This window comes from Triturus cristatus, chromosome 10 (assembly GCF_964204655.1).
Source record: "Triturus cristatus chromosome 10, aTriCri1.1, whole genome shotgun sequence".
NCBI lineage: Eukaryota > Metazoa > Chordata > Amphibia > Caudata > Salamandridae > Triturus > Triturus cristatus.
In genome coordinates this window covers 307,317,110-307,333,704 of record NC_140593.1, presented here as the reverse complement: position 1 = coordinate 307,333,704, position 16,595 = coordinate 307,317,110, and the positions used below count along the sequence as shown (strand labels likewise).

The following is a 16,595-nucleotide window of genomic DNA, read 5'->3' as shown; positions in this document are numbered from 1 at the left end:
CTCTCCTGTTTGCGGATGACACCCTCCTCATCTCAAAAACCCCAAAGGGCCTACAGACTCTTCTTAACAGTTTCAACCAGTTTTGCAACACCAGAGGGCTGATCATAAATACCCAGAAAACTAAGTTCCTAATTTTAAATCCACCTAAAACGTTCAGGAATCCTCCCTTACTTAATAGTGTACCGTTGGAGAGGGTTGCTACATTTGACTATTTGGGAATCCGCATTTCTGATTCTATGCTTTGGAGATCACATCTGCAGAAAATGCTCCTGAACCATAAAAGGGTGGTGGGGGCAATTCTTAAAGAACATCGCTCCTCATCAAGCAAACCAGTTGCCCCCGCACTAACAATATATAAGGCCAGAGCTGTAAGTTCGGCACTTTATGGTGCCGAATTGTGGGGCCTATCTAACACAGACCAAATCTGTAGATCAGAGAACAAATTCCTAAAGGACCTACTGATGCTCCCTTTGAGTACACCTACCAAGCCCCTCTTATATGATGTTGGCTGCCACTCGATCGGAGACATAGCAAGATTACGTCCTCTTTTGCTGTGGGCCCGCTTGTGGCAGACACCTGAATTAGCTAACTATGCTGCAGGCCTTAGGGAGGTAATGGACATGGATGGGTGGCATAAGATCGATTGGCTAAAAGGAGTTAAAAAGCTCCTATATGACCTCGGCCTTAAAGATGCTTGGATCAACAGAACCTCTCCACCAAAGGCTGAAATCAAGAAGGCGTATTGGCGGTGGGTTACTGCGAATGAATTCCTTAACCCCAGAGCTGGAAGGCTAACAGAGGAATGTATGCAGCATAAGCATATAAGTCACTTTGAACCATACCTGGACTCAATACAAAAACCATATGATAGAGCTTTGTATTTCAAGTTCAGGGTGGGCATCCTCCCTTTGCAAGAATTCACCGCTCAGTGGAAGCCACCAAATCAGACACTTCCCTCTTGCCCAAGCTGTGAGGCTCCCAAGGAGACAATTCCACACTTTATGTTTGTCTGCCCAGCTTACAAAGTGCCAAGGGGGCGCTGGCTGAAACCACTTTGCAGGGAACTAGGTACCCGTAGTCACCACAAAGCACTACGCATTCTAAGAACTGATCCTAGGGACTTTTATGCCTGTGCAATAGCTAAATTCCTCAGATGGGCATGGATCATTAGAGCGAGAAATCTGAGTATTAATTTTCAAACAATCTAAGTACTGTTTGTTTTTTAGCCCTGGCACGTCCCTTCCTACAGATACAATGTACATACAATTTTACAAAAAAAATTTTAAAACTTTTTTCTATTAATCCTGTCTTTTAAAATACTTTTTTAAATCATTTGTCTTAATGTATTTTATACCTAAAAATGTACTGAGGAGTATTGTAACTGTTTATCTGAGTTTGTTCAGCTTTTAAGATATCTTTGTATCGAAATAAAGCTTATTGAATGTTGAATGAATGTTATTATTTTTGCACCCACAATAGGGCACATGTTTGACTACGTTTCTTAGCCAAGCAATTTTTTCATGTAGGGGCCTTCACGTAGGAACATCTGCATAGGAGGCTGGTATGGTTTTAAAACAAATTGGCGGTATTTCATTGTAATGTGAATTCTGACTGTGAGATATCCCTTAAAAAAACAAGCATTGAAAATGCAATAGGTCTCGCCTTTGATTAAGTTAAAGCCATTTGCTTTGCTAATGGTATTGTATAGCAAAGCAAATGGCTTTAACTTAATAAAAGGCGAGACCTATTGCATTTTCAATGTTTGTTGTAAATGGAGTCACGCTGTGCTCGAGAGCCTGAGAGAGCCTCTATGGTCAAAATTGAGCTGATAACGCCCTCTAGTGTGCAGAGGTCTATATCACACTTAAAACTGCCTGCAATATATACATATAACTGGCGTCACGTGAGGAACGCTGAGATGCGTTCTTACGGCACCACTATGCTAATAAAACATGATAAATTCCCAAACAAACATGCAGAGTAAAGACACTTATTTTATGGCTGCGTAGCAGTGAAGAAAGAGGAGGCATGAAGATGAAAGAAGAACTAATATTTGCCTGATATTGTGCTGATTGGTTAATGTTATGTTTTTCCTTTCCAGAGGCCTCATGGGAAAGGTAGTTTGATATGATGTTTCAGATGGTTGCTGGTAAAATAAAAGGGAAGAAGGAAAGTATAATCCTTGCCTCCAGTCCTGATATAAAATTAGCCTCTGCTAAACATCACTATGTCCAGAAGGTTAAACCTATGTATGCAGATGCTTTAAGATCTCACAAAGCTCTCATTAAAGAGGCCTGCTCCACTCATTTTGCTGTTTGCATTGACTCAGCTAGACATACTTGAAAGGTGAACTGGTAAAAATTGTTTTAAAGTGTTCACGGCTTCCACATCCTGTAGCAAATCAATTACACCTTTTGCCTGCTTTCCACTTGGCTCTCTGTGCTTTTAAAAAAAAAAAGAATTTGGACAATATACAGTTGGTTTTTTCGAGGCAGCATCTCACCTAACCTCATCAGAATAGTTTTCTCACATTCTCCCCACTCAGTGCCTCATGCACTTCCATATAGCCAAAGGCATGCATTTTGGTTCTTTTGTGGAACCATGTGCAGCTATTATTCTGTCTAACGCACTCGACATGGTCAGCCTGGTATTTACTGAGCTCTGCAATGTTTCTCCTACATCTGGAATATTTCCTGACGACTGGAAAAAGGCTATAATCATTCCAATCCTTAAGAAACCAGATGCTGATCCAACTAGATGAGGCAACTTCTGCCCTATTGCTTTACCTCCTTTCCTGGTCTAAATTCATCGACAACGACATCAACCAGGAATCGTCACATTATTTGGAGGAAAATAAGCTTCTTAGTTGATTCTGTCCAATCTGGGGTTCCTCCTTCTCACAGTCTCTTTGCCATTACTGATGACATCCTTTTTGCTTTAGACAAAGGCATAAAGGCTGTTTTGCATACTACACACCGGAGAGGCTGGCCAGACTAGACCAGTCCAGGTCACACCATTTTCCCAGATGTCAAATAGAACTCATAATTCTTTTTCCATTTGACCTGGATCTCTCCTCTTGTGCAGGAGTTCTAGAAAGATGTGATAGGCATGATTTCTGAAATGTTTGGCATAACTGTTGAATCACTCCCACCGACTGCCCTGCTGGAATACATCAAGATGATATCACCCGAAATCACTGCTCTTGCTTTTTTGCTCATTAAACTGAGAATAGCTATGAATAGATGAAGGAAATACACCAGAAGAAGGAAGGCTTTTTGCAAGGCCTGTTAAAGTGCAATCATAAAAGTGAGTTGTATGCCTGTTTCTAAACCTCTATCTCACAACCCAGAGATATCTAGTTGCAAATTTGTCAAAAACTGTTCAAAGTTTTCTAATCTTCTTACCATTCACTAGAACACCCACTGGTGGTATGATTGCTCCAAAAATGTCTCCACCTAGTTGTCATCACCTATGCTATGTGTATGTCTATGTGATGGTGTCATTGTTAGTGCATCTATATCATATACATGATACATTTTAGGAAATTGCAAACCTAAATAGCAAATACCTTGCCATCAACTGGTAATTGAAAATAAGCATCCAACTCCAGGAATGACTGTTTCATCTCCTTGTAAAATAGACCATGTACCCTTCATAATTTCAAATGTGGGTTCACAACTACTAATTCCTACGTTTCTGTTTGTAGTTGAGGTTCTTCTATAAACACGTATTTTACCCTTTTGTTTCCTATCAAATTTTAATTTGGGATATATCATTTTCTTTTTAAATTCATCTTCTATCTTCCAAACGTTTTTCAAAATGTCTTCCTCTCTATTTTTACTATGTGAAATGTTTGTACTCCTTTCCCCTAATGTCATAATGAATACCTTCTCTAAGGGTCTCATTAAGCAGGTTAAAATGTTTTCGTAAGCCTTTACAATCGCTACAGGCGTGGATGGTATAAAATAATACCAAGCTGTGTCCATTTCTTTTACCTGTGGGTGTAAATTCATGTTCTTCTGTAATAGTACACTTGAAAGAACAAAGTCCTAATTTGAATAAAAATATTCAGTGTTCTCACTTATACACTAAGCTTAGCCATATTCTACATTCAGTTGCGTATGACAAAGATATGTGGTAGTAAGTCCCTTCCTCTGCAGCTGATAAAGGTAAGTGGGCACAGACATAATAGTCCTTTGTGTCTAGTGCCTGTGTATATTCTTGAACTAACCTAGAATAAACATTTGTTGACACATGATTGATGTCTTCAACCTTTCCTCATCTGTTGTGTGTGAGGATGTCTTAGGAGTAAGTGTTGACCTAATCTGATCTTTTTTTGGTGTGAACAAAAACCCTACTAATACTGTTATCATCACTAATACTGTTACTAAAAATGTAATACCCATATTAATCCTGTATCTATTCCTGGCTAGGAAACACATGTTTGTCTGTGGTCCGATCATTAAGCAAAATATTTATAGCAGCAGTAATTCAACAGTTCAGTTCAGTTTTCTTAAAAAGTTTCTTGTGTTATTCTTTTTCTTTAAGCAGTTAGTTCTTTCAGCTTTATTTACAACAATCTTCGTATAGTCATCCTTAACCCTACTCCGTCTTCTTCTAAGTGTGCTATCCCTACTCTACTACAGCAGCCTTGGGCCTAGGAAATCTTCTTAATAACTAAAACTAAAAAAAATAAAAAAAATCATCTTTTGCACTCTTTCATTTAGTAATGTCTCGAACCTTCATTTTTTTCCAGAAATATTTTTTTTAAAGTTTATCAAATTTGTTTTTAGTGTGATGTCATGGGGGCTCAAACATTTCAGACTTCAAGGCACTCGTGCTCTCTTTGATCTCCTTCTTGTCTGTTGATCTTCTTCTTTGTTACTTACACAATTTGACTCTATCTCCTCTGCAACAGACGGTGGTATGCGATTAACTGACACACTTGATTTCAATTTCTTTTGATCATACTTTTGTGTGGAAATATCAACTTCATATTTTCCAGCTAATTCAGTGAATTCATCATGAGTAACTCCTGCATGTCTGGTCATTTTTTTGCAAAAATATTACAGCTCTTTTCCCTGTACTGATTCATATGCTCAAAATCTAAAGATCCTCTGCTTACTTTTTCTAGCTATTCTTTTAACCTTGGGTCATTTAGCGGTCGTTCTTTTTCTGTCTCTTGTGTAGTGGGAACCTGATTTTCTGTCTTTTTATTCTTATTTCTTCAAACGATGAGGGAAAAAAACCCTCCTCAAATTGACTAGTCTCACCCTGTGTGATTGGTGGTGTAATGACAACCCTTCTCCCAATGACTGAACTGTTTGTGGTGGTGTCCAAGCAACAATTTGTGAATTCTGCTCTGTCGGGATAAACCTTGTCACAGTTGCTCCTTGAACAGTTCTTGAAATTACTGCATCTGGAACAATATTAATCGGAGCACCTGTTGTGCAAATCTCTAATGGCTGTGCTGATATAACCCTAGTAACAGGTGCTGGTACAGTTACAACAGCAGTAGTAACACCTGGAGGTATTAACTTAGGAACATTCTCAGTTCATGCAGGCTCAACACTTGAAATAACAGGTTGTACAGTAGGCTGTCATCTGTAATGGTCTTTCAGTCTGGATCATGTTTGGATCAACAGGGGCTCTAGCCACTGTCGCATTGATGTCAAAGGACCCTATCCCAGTGTCTTATTCTTTTTCAGCTTCTCAGGTTTGTCAGTAGTAATTGCTGGGTACAGTCTAGTCCCCTCGACTATGGCTTTCCTCCACATCTGTTGTTCTTCATCCCATCGAGCATCTACATAATTATGAAAAGCTCTTTTAGTTGAATTCTGGTATTTCTCTCTCTCCTTAACATGTGCTGTTTTCTCCCAAATATTTAATGCTTTGTACTCTGGTTTTATGTGGTGGCTTCATCTCATATAGCTTTTCTCTCACTCTTTCAATGATTCTCAGTTCAAATGTACCATATCTAGGAAAATTGAAAGGACCTTTATTTGCAGGGATTTTGCACCATTTACGGAGACACAAACATGTATGAAACCCCATATTCGTTGCCTTATAATATTCTTGTGAAACGTCGGGTGGCACCTCTTCACCTTCCCATACTGGAACTGTTACACCACCTCTCACAAGACTCTTAAATCCTTTAAAATATTTCATGATTTCAGATCATTCAACAAATAGCAAACAAGGTAATTCATCTTCAATTGTTTTGATTCTATTCTGTATACGTCAGATCTGTTTCTCCAATCCTGTTATAGCTTTAATAATTAGAGACTTGTTAACCAACTCAATGCGACATTTGCACAACAGTTGACCTATAACAACGCACCACTCTGTGTCATCATTAACCAATAGCAGTGTGATAATACACCAGTCATAGTGTGGCACACAGTGATTTATGAACTCACTCCTTGCAGTGGTTCACCCTTCCTTATGAGGGTCACCCTCCTTTACGATTTCTCTCGTACACACATTTCTACAAGTCTGAGTGAATGTAAATAAACAATATTTGTCTGCTCCTCTACATAAAAGCAATTAAACAATTGAAATATTAAGGCATTTACACCTTTTGACTTTTCCACACAGAAAGATTTTTCACACTCGCGAATGAAATCTCAACAAGCGGAAATCGCCCTAATCAATGTAGCTTCACCTTTTGCGCAATTAGGTTCTGCCAACACCAATCAATATTAATACATTCACAACAGTTTGTTATAATCCCTATCTTAATTGTGCAGTCAACCGTACTTCACGACCTACACCACCTCTTTCGCAGACAAGAAAACCATGTAGTGTATTCTCCACTTATTTCAATATCCCGGGATCTTAGGCTACTTCGCAGTCCGATAATCTCTTTAACTTCTTCACAATAAGCATATATACATCACCAATTCATTCAACACACATACTTAATACCTCACAAATAAAACGCATCAATAATCAAAATTTGCAACGCATAGCCCTGTTGATACTCACACCTTCAATACAGCAACTGCCTTCGAAACTGCACCTTATCAGTTTTCAAATTCTGGGCTTTGGGCTATGGGACTCAGGTATTACTCTAACTCGGGGTAATTATTTTATATCTCCTCTACTCATGACGTAAACCATCCTCTGCTGCCAAGTTTCCTGGAGCAGGACTCAGTTCTCAATTAAAGTTTCTTGGTTTACCATCATCCGGGCTAATTCCCGCTCTTATTCTCTGGTCTGAGGCAAATGGATCTTTGCCGTTGTTTTAGAGAAGATCTGGAGCTGAACATCACATAAATTATAATCACAATTTCTAATCTAATTTTCAGTCAATAATGAGAGGTATGAGTTAATGGGTTTTATTATCCAAATCTTTTAGTAAGTCATTTTTATGCGGTTACAATGTGTTTGTATTAATCTCAATAATCAAATATCAACAGAAATTGATCATCAATATTAGTCAATCAACTAATCATAATAAACGCATTAAGCGCATTCCACAAAGGAAAGAAAATCTCCATTTTAATAAATCGGGAGAGAATGATGTCAGTCAGAATACATAAAGGATTCTAGTTGGAGTGAGTGAGAGTTTAAGCATAAAGCTTTGGCATATAAAGTAATTCAATTCATCAGAAATCAGTCCTAGCAGAATTTCCCATAAAGAGAGGTTCATGCAATTCAATACACTCTCAAAGCACCATCTAATAAGGGCAAATGGAAGTGTGAAAAGTGTGCTCTGGAAAAAGTGTTAACCTACTCTAGGAACACGCACTATTATAGACAACACATAATGAATCTTTTGCAACATGTTGCTTCTTGCGTCGTCAATCAGCCAATCAGCTTTCAATATTCCCATGAGAACAGGATCACTCCGCTTCTTCTCACAGGAATATAATAGTGCACAGACAGCAATGTTGAGGTTGCAACTAAGTTGTACCATTTCTAAGTTCATGTAGGTCCTTTTCTCACTCAGGTCTACTTTCCCATGTAGTAACTACATTTCTAACCTAATATATCAAGTTTATTCATTTACTAGCAAAGGTCTATGTAGAAGTTGAAGCATCAATATAACGCAAAAACATTTTTCACATCAACCATTTATATTCTTTAAACAATGCTGCATCTTTATAAGTGAACGTCTTCATCACCTCATTAAATGACAAAAACTAATCATTAGTTAACAGTGATGTTTTTGCAAGTAGGACCATTTTGCAGAGTTAAATGAAAACATTTATGCAACTAATATTTATTAAAAAAACGTGTTCATGGAGAGGACAAAAAATAAACATGATATGTTGCTTTAGCCATTTGAGGTCTAGTATGAGTAAATATGGTTGCCTACTACAATTTTTGCATTTGAATGCATTTTACTTTTCATTAAAGCCTACATGTTAATTCTGCACATTTATTATAAATTATATTATTTTCTCAATATTAATTAACCACTTCTACATGTTTAATCCGCAAAAAGATGGCCTGACATGGCACTGTAGATGGTTGCTCAGCAATAAGCCTGTTATGCATGTTGACTGCCTTCTTCTCCTTCAGATTGGTTAATTGATCATTCTTTCTTGGACTTTTTTCATATTTAACCCCTTCTGTGCCACGCCCTTTCCCCCTCCTGTGCCGGGCGTTTCATTAGTGGGTGGGGTTCATGACGAGACTATCTTGTCATGGGCACAGAAGAGGTTAAGCAAAAATCAATAGAGCCACCCTACAAAAACACACCTTTATTCTCACTGAAATGGCCCCTGTGTCCCCCTCTCAGTGAACAAAAGAAGCTTGGATGATGTCATTAGTGATGTAATTTGAGATGTCATGAGTGATGTCATAAATTATGTCGTACAACATGTTATGAGTGATGTAATTTATGAGGTGATAAGCAGGGCATGGTGGGGGCGCAAGTTATAGTTAACTTTCAGTGTTTTTTAGTTTAAAATGGCATTTATAGCTGACATTTTCACCTAACTATGACATCACCATAACCTTTGTTTTTTAAGTGAATTTTGAAGGCCTTTTTTAATGCAGAGTAAAATATTATTGCCAGATCTAACTATAACATCAGTTTAAACTTTGTTTTTTCAGTGAACATATGTTATTATGTTGCTGGTTCATTAATTAGTCGCTAATTTCTTTTTTTATTAATTATGTAAATTTAGTATAGTCATTCAATTTCAAAGATGTGTTCTAATTATAAAAGTTGATTTGTTTTTTGCTATCAAAATCTAAAATTTGTTGTCTGTCTTTCCCGCTAGATTCCACAGTTTATTTATTATTCCTTTATAGTTAGGCAGCTCTTATGAGAAGCTTATCATGCTCGAGCATTTACATGTGTCTGATCTCAAAAGAGTAACCCTGTGGCATTCTGTAAAAAATGCCATAATTCATTTTATTGTGGCTTCATCGCCAACACTGGAGAGTGCTTCAGGCCATGTTTCGACTTTTTGCTGGATTCCAATGGCTCCTCGGTCAGTAAGATGTGTTATCAAACTGTACCTTTTTCATTTAAATAAATACACAATTTTAATGTTGCAGTCAAAGACACGGTATCCAGTTCATAAAAGAACAGAAATTAGTGATGAAGAATTTCTCAAATGGATGACAAGTGTTGGAGGCACACCTGTTGAGATTCTGACAAACAAGGAGCTTGTGAAAATCTTCCTTCCAGTTTTACGAGCAGATCTTAAAGTAGTCGAGAATTTCATGTGAGTACATGTACTGTATTTATAAACTTAGATGTTTAGGAGGATTAGAATCATGACCCATCCCACGTGGACTTTGGCAAACAAGGCCATGTGACGTCCTTCTGGAAGTTCTGCACTAACTTTGCATTGCACAGCTTTTGAATACTATAGGTGATGTTATCTACTTAGCCTGTTCTATCCTTGCAGAAATTTGTGATTCAGTCACAGAGCTTCAATGTACACTTGCACTGAAAATGTTGAATCACTTTCTGAGGGATAACCTTCCTTTTGGCCCGTATGTCCTGGGAGGGAGTTTCCAGTGCCCAATCCTTTCTGGGCACCTACAAACTCACACATGATGCGGCCTGGCACTTGCTTCCAGACCCCTTTATGACTATGCATATGACATTATCAGAAACGTCAAACACTTATCTGATGAACTTGGGAGGGAGAAGCCCAGCCCGAGTAAGGAACCAGGTGATTACTGGATTTTTTTTCTTTGCCTGAGAAAAAATGCAAACAACATCTGGCTCCTTCCTTGGGCACAAACACACGTCAGGGAATCATCAACATGTAAATATTCTAAATAGGCATCAAACAGAAACAATATTGTAGTTTAATACTTTCCCTCCCCTAGCCCACTCACCTCATATAGCTGGTTTACAAATGAAGTCAAAGGGAGTGCATTCCAATACATTAACATCCTAATAACCTATACCATATGTGTTCCAAGAGGTAACACCTCACCGCTAATGCTTATGCAGGATGTCTGAAGGCAAAACCGCTTGCATCAATATCTCTGTGATTAGTAGATGTTGTCTTTGGTAACTGAACTTTTATGATGTGCTGCTATTTTTACACCCTTTGATTCACCTCTTTGTATTACATATTTATATATATATTAGAACATGAAAATACCAAGCAGTGGTTCATCTTTGATTTGCTTCAAGCTCACTCTCAATAGGTTGACAGTGTTGACCTCTTAGCAGAGATATTGTTTTTTAAAGTCATCATCGGGCCAATGACACCACACTTGTCCCTTTCGTAGAGACATGTCTTCAGTGATCAAAGGAAATATTCTAACTGCCTCTTGCCCTTTTCTGGGGCACATACGCACAAATCAGTGCCACAGTAAGGACTCAAACACTGTTTGAATGTGTTCTTTGCCTAAGAATACATTTGATAAGTATATGGCTCCATTCTGGGGCTCAGATGTGTGTGCCCATGGCCAAGAAAGGAGCCTGATGCTGTTTGTATTTTTTGATATGTTTGGATTTGTTCATAGCCAAAGAAAACATCCAAACACTTTCCGATTCCTTTCTGTGACACAAACACACAGGCCCATACCCCAGCATGGAGCCAAATGCTGTTTAAATATTTTTTTTACGCTAAAATAAAATCCAAAAAGCGCTGGGTCCTTGCTAGGGCCCAGAATTGTAGCTGACATGCAAAGCAGATGAAGTTGGTCAAATGCCCACGATACCCAGAGCCAACAATCAAGATGTGGTTTTCAATGATTTTCCTGTTCTCACCATGCATCACTTGATAATGAAAACTCCAATGAATACAAACTGTGGGTGAACAAACTTTGTATTTTTGAAAGGTCCTCAAGAACTTGTGGTTAGGAATGGGGTGTCATTTGAGCCACTCCAAAGTCAAGTTTTCTTATAGTGCTAGGTATTTTTGATGACGTTTGTTGAAAAGGATACCAACTTACAACATAAAGCCAAAACTATGAGAAAATTCAATAGATAATATCAAATGCCATACCATCCTGCATTCCCACACTTCTCCCAATTACAGGTGTACCCCACATGTGTGGGTGGGCTTATCATCTAGAACAGAAAAGGCCCACAAATGTGACAATAGAAAGAACAAGAAAAAAGCATGGAATGAGGTTTATTTTTGGGATGTGGATAGGTTTATTTGATCCCGGTGTCAGCTAGCACCTTCTGTAAACTATCAACCCCACATATTTCTGAAATCTACTCACCCTGGGGTATCCAGGGTGGTGTAATTTGTTTGAATGCCACCAATTTTCTTACCAAGGTTTCCTTGCAAACCTCAAATATTGATTCGCAACATTATTTCTGTGACAGAATGTTGTGAAATTAGAAGGGAACAGGCACCCGTCCCACCACCTAGTGTTCTCAAATTTCTACTGACAAAAACAGTACCTCACATGTGTAGGTGGGCCTGTCATAATGTAGAGGAGCCGGACAAAATTGTGACCGTGTTAAGTCAATGTGCTGTCAATGTGGTCTTCACACAGTCAAAGTTTTGGCCTACATCTGCCCTATACAATACCTTCCACCCATACATGTGGGTACCGTTTTTTAGGAGAAATGTGAAAAGGTTGGGTGGTAATGTTTATGCTGTATGCCGTGCGTTCTGGAGTTTTCTGCCACCAAAAGGTGCAGCTATTGAGATTTTTTTTTACCCATACTTTGACACCTGCATGGCATTTTGGTTAATCAAATGGGCTAAGATTCATACAAAACTCAGCAACCTAGAGTCCCTTGGGTCCATTTTTAGGTCTCGCCTTGCTATCGCGTAAGCGATCGCAAAGCGAGACTATTGTAAGGGGCTCCCAAAAGTGCTCCGAAAAGTGGATTGCATGGCGAGCACGTGCACTTCAAAGGGTCCGCTCCCCCACCTGGAATGCGCTCCCCCTCCAAGCGCGCGCGCCACGCTCCGCCGGGCTTGTCTTGTTCTACTTTGAAGTTCTACAAATTACCTACCTTGCTATCATAGATCACAACCTCTCGTGCCTTATCCCAGTAATACTTCATCTGTTCCAGCCCTGTTCATCCCTCGATCCAGTTCCTTTTTGCCAGAAAGTCTCACTAATGCTGCCATCGAAATGTTAATTAAATTTACCATAAAGGAAACTGAATTAAATGCACGGAATGCTTCTCCTCAGAGCAGCAGGCTTAACCTAATAACCAATTAACCGCTGGATTTAACCACTAACCCTGTGGTTCACAAGTACCATGCTACTTACCATAAAGCGCTTCAAGCCCCTTCAACGGTAGCGAAGCTCTAAACAAATGCATTTACTACAAAATAAGTTACCTTCCCCAGGATCCGAACCCGTGACCCGCAAGACACCCCCAGCTCTGTAGCAGGGGACTTAACTACGAGCCATGGGGTGACAGACAACCTGTGACATGCACCACACGCGCAGACCAGTGCAGCAGGAGGTGCATTAACCACCCGGGTTAACTCACAACCACTACGAGCGGTTTATAAGGTGATCCTGCAGAGGGGAGGGAGAGAGTCTCTCTCTCTCTCCCCCTCTCTCTCTCTCTCTTTTCCCCCTCTGTCTCTCTCGTTCTTTCTGTTTCTTTCTCTTTCTCTCCCTCCCTCCTCTCTCTTCCTTTCTCTCCCCCTCTCTCTCTTTCTCCCCCTCTCTCTCTCTCTCTCTCTTTCTTTGTCTTTTTCTCTCTCTCTCTCTCTCTCTCTCTCTCTCTCTCTCTCTCTCTCTCTCTCTCTCTCTCTCTCTCTCTCTCTCTCTCTCTCTCTCTCTCTCTCTCTCTCTCTCTCTCTCTCTCTCTCTCTCTCTCTCTCTCTCTCTCTCTCTTCTCTTTCTCTCCTCTTTTCCCCCCTCCTTTCCCCCCTCGGACCATTTATCCGCCTGAGGTAGGTAAGATTAGTATGGTTGAGTTCTGTAGTAGTAACTCCTGCTGTTGAAAACGCTGTGAAGCTATTAGAAATAATGCATAGAAAAATGTATGTCCACCAGTGTGTGCAGTGCACCACAACCCTGCCAACACAAAGCCCGGTGACCACTGCTCCCTAAAGCTTTGCACTTCGCAGAAAGGATGCCCTCTTCTGCCCGACCCTTTCTGCTGACCACGTTTCGCCCCCTGAAGCCACAGCTGCACTGAGGGATAGTGAGTGATCTATAATTCATAGCGCCTCCCTGCAGCCTCCGGGTGCATGCACATGAGTGCAGATGTCGGGTTTGCTCTCACGAGGACTTCCGAGGGTGTTCACTCTGCTGCTGAATTGCTCTCCTAGGCACAAGCTAGCGCCCCGAGGCCCTCGGTACGAGTGAAGAGCTACATTCGGGCAAGGCACAAGCCCTAAAATAAGCATTTGCAATGCAATAGGTCTCGCATTTATGCGAGTTTGAGCTATTGACATTGCAAATGACAATCCCTTTTATTTTTGTTTTCATTTTTAAAAACATAACTAAAAGGCATTGTCATTTACAATGCCAATAGCTTAAACTCGTGTAAATGCGAGACCTATTGCATTGCAAATGCTTGTTTAAAAATGTCTCGTGTCTGTAGATTTCTCTGGGTGAAAGTCGACCCTTAGCACAAATAGCAAGCCCTTAAGGAAGCTCCTCCATCAAAAATAATTCCTGTTGCTTAGCATGTGGAACTCTGCACAAATCCATTGAAAGGTCACTCATATCTGGGTCCCCCACTCAGAAAATAACAGGGAAGAAAGATATGGGTCAGCCCGTGAAAGAGATATCTTCCTGCGTGAGGTAGACTGAAGGGAGTTCACATGTTTTTGAAACTAAAAGATAAAAATTGACAAACATCATTTCCAGCACGATCTGTCTTCCGGATGCCGTCGCAGTGCTAGTAGCCAAACACAGGGGGCCTAAACTGATTTATTAATATTTATTAAGCTGGTCAATGTGTAACCCTGTCATAATGGACATTTTGAGATGCAAACTGTTACTGCATGGGTCACATCAGAAAATGAGAAACAGATCGTAAAAACGTGGTGAGGAGGTACATTCACTATTTGTGACCTGTTTGTATGTACATCTGGCCATAGGTCCTTTGTCTTTCCTTTGTCTTTCCTTGGATACATTGTAATTGACTAAGAGTATGATGTACTATTCTCATTCGGAAATAAGGGATATTATGGCATGCAGACTGGCTTGCGAATAGAAGAAATGCTGTTTTCAATATGACCAATGTAGTAAATACACTGCATGAATATTAATGTGCATGTTGTAATTCGTGACAGCCTGTAAATTGCTGCAAATGCAGGGATGGCCGCCCCAGTGTTTATCAAACATGAAATATTTTTTATTAACAGCATCCTATGTCCATTAAAGAAAGAGATGCTGTTTTTCAAAAATATACATGTGTATATATATATATATATATATATATATATATTTCCAATTTGGGAAGAAGGTGGGGGTAAGCGATGGTACTGCCTGTTCCCATGGACACCGCCTGACATTCCCAAAGGAGAAGCCATCCCTAGGTGACCACTTCCTTTTCACAAATCAGTTACATCTTCAACTCGGGATTCAGGAACTGAACGCTGGTTTGTAAAAACAATTCCGCATAATACATCCTTTCCCCAAAATAGTGGAGTATTTCTCTTTCATGCACCCCCCTGACCCCCTTCCTGTGATTATTAACTTGTTAAGGGGTTGCAAAAGCCCTTTAGCGAGTTTGAAAGCTTTTACTGGCTTGTAAAGGGGATTTTGTACATTGTGGTCACAAACAAACGGTGTGTGGCTGCAATCCAGGGCAAAGTGGTTCACTGATTTGCAGAGGTTGGTTAATGGTCACTTCCTTACTTCCGAGTAAAAACAGTGAAAAGGCCACTGCAGTGCACAAGATAAATCTGTGTGACCATTCCCTGCCCCCTACCCAAACAAACACACAGGTAGTGTGTTTGCTGAATTGAAAGTATTGTTGTCACAGGATAAATTATATGTTGGCCCAAACTGCAAAAGCGGATGGACTCACTGACAGCACGTCTATAGTGCGAACTACCTAACTGGGTACCATGATTGGGCCCATTATAGTTGTAGACGTCCAACAACAGAATCACATTTTTTTTCTTATTTACCTCTCCTTTGGGGAGCTTTTTTGGGCTGATACCATGCAAGATGACGTGTCATGTTCAGGTTTCGCCACTACAACACGCATGTGCTGTCAGCGAAAGCTTTTGTGAATAATAAGTTTTAAAACGGGCATATAACCCACCCTATACTTATCGTTACTCACCATTGGTTGGCTCCCACCTCGCTCACATTCTCTTGCTTCTGATTGGGCAGAGCCTCGTGCTGGTCCCACTTTCTCTTTGCTTGTACATGGAGCTTGGAACAAGTACAGTTCCGGTCTCTACAGTTCCGGTCTCTGTAGCAAGTGTCCCTCCACTGAACGCAGCTTGTACAGGTACTTTTTTTTACGGTTCACCTGTAAAGCGCTGTCTGTGGTTGTGAAATCTATTCTATTAAATATATCTTAAAGGGGACTTATTGGTCCTTGTGCTTGTCACTTTACTTTTCCTCGTTTCGATTGGTTGTAAGCGTTCTATTTCCTGTTCTTCCATGTGTTTCTCTTATCAGTTTCCCATCTGCAAAGTACTGTGTTCATCCGTTTTGGTGGAACTTCTTTTAAGCTTCTGAAGCAATGATGGGGAAAACAAAATAAAAGCAAGAGCACCACCCTTGCTTTAAAGTTACAGCACTGCCCGAGTGCCGTGGGCTCTGGGCGCTGTGGCTGGTCTCAGTGGAAACCTCGTGAATCCAGTTCTGCTAGGGCACTCACCAGTCCCCGGGGCAACGCGCACTCACCATTTGCCCCCCAGGGATGAAGCAGACTCTGACTCTAGTGCTTCCTTTCGCTGCGGAGGCCGGCACTTGTTATGAAATTCTAGTCACCCTAATAGTAGGTACAGCCAAGCAATGTATTTAGCACCTGTACAGAAAGTGTTGATAGCCCACGTTCATTGTTAGTATCTGGGCACTGGGCAAGCTCGTCAGACAGGCCGTGTGTAGGCAATAGAGTTTGAGCTTAAACTATCCATTCTAAAAAGAGACGCGTAGTAACATGTTCTGTATTGCAGTACTTCGAGTCCTGTTCCCGGATTTGTGGCACTATATAGTGCCGGAAAGCACACCACTAAATCCAAGCCGTCGCCGGACATCTTTCAGTG

The 16,595-nt window shown here is 40.3% G+C and overlaps 1 protein-coding gene across 2 annotated transcripts in view; it reads left to right on the top strand.

The window, feature by feature from the left end:
- Positions 1-16,595, top strand: part of OLAH (oleoyl-ACP hydrolase) — a 183,494-nt gene that overhangs the window by 123,527 nt on the left and 43,372 nt on the right. For both annotated transcript variants that reach the window (XM_085631278.1, XM_085631279.1), the window contains exon 5: positions 9,517-9,686. In XM_085631278.1, coding sequence (XP_085487404.1) covers positions 9,517-9,686 — 170 coding nt within the window. The remainder of the gene's footprint in view (positions 1-9,516; positions 9,687-16,595) is intronic.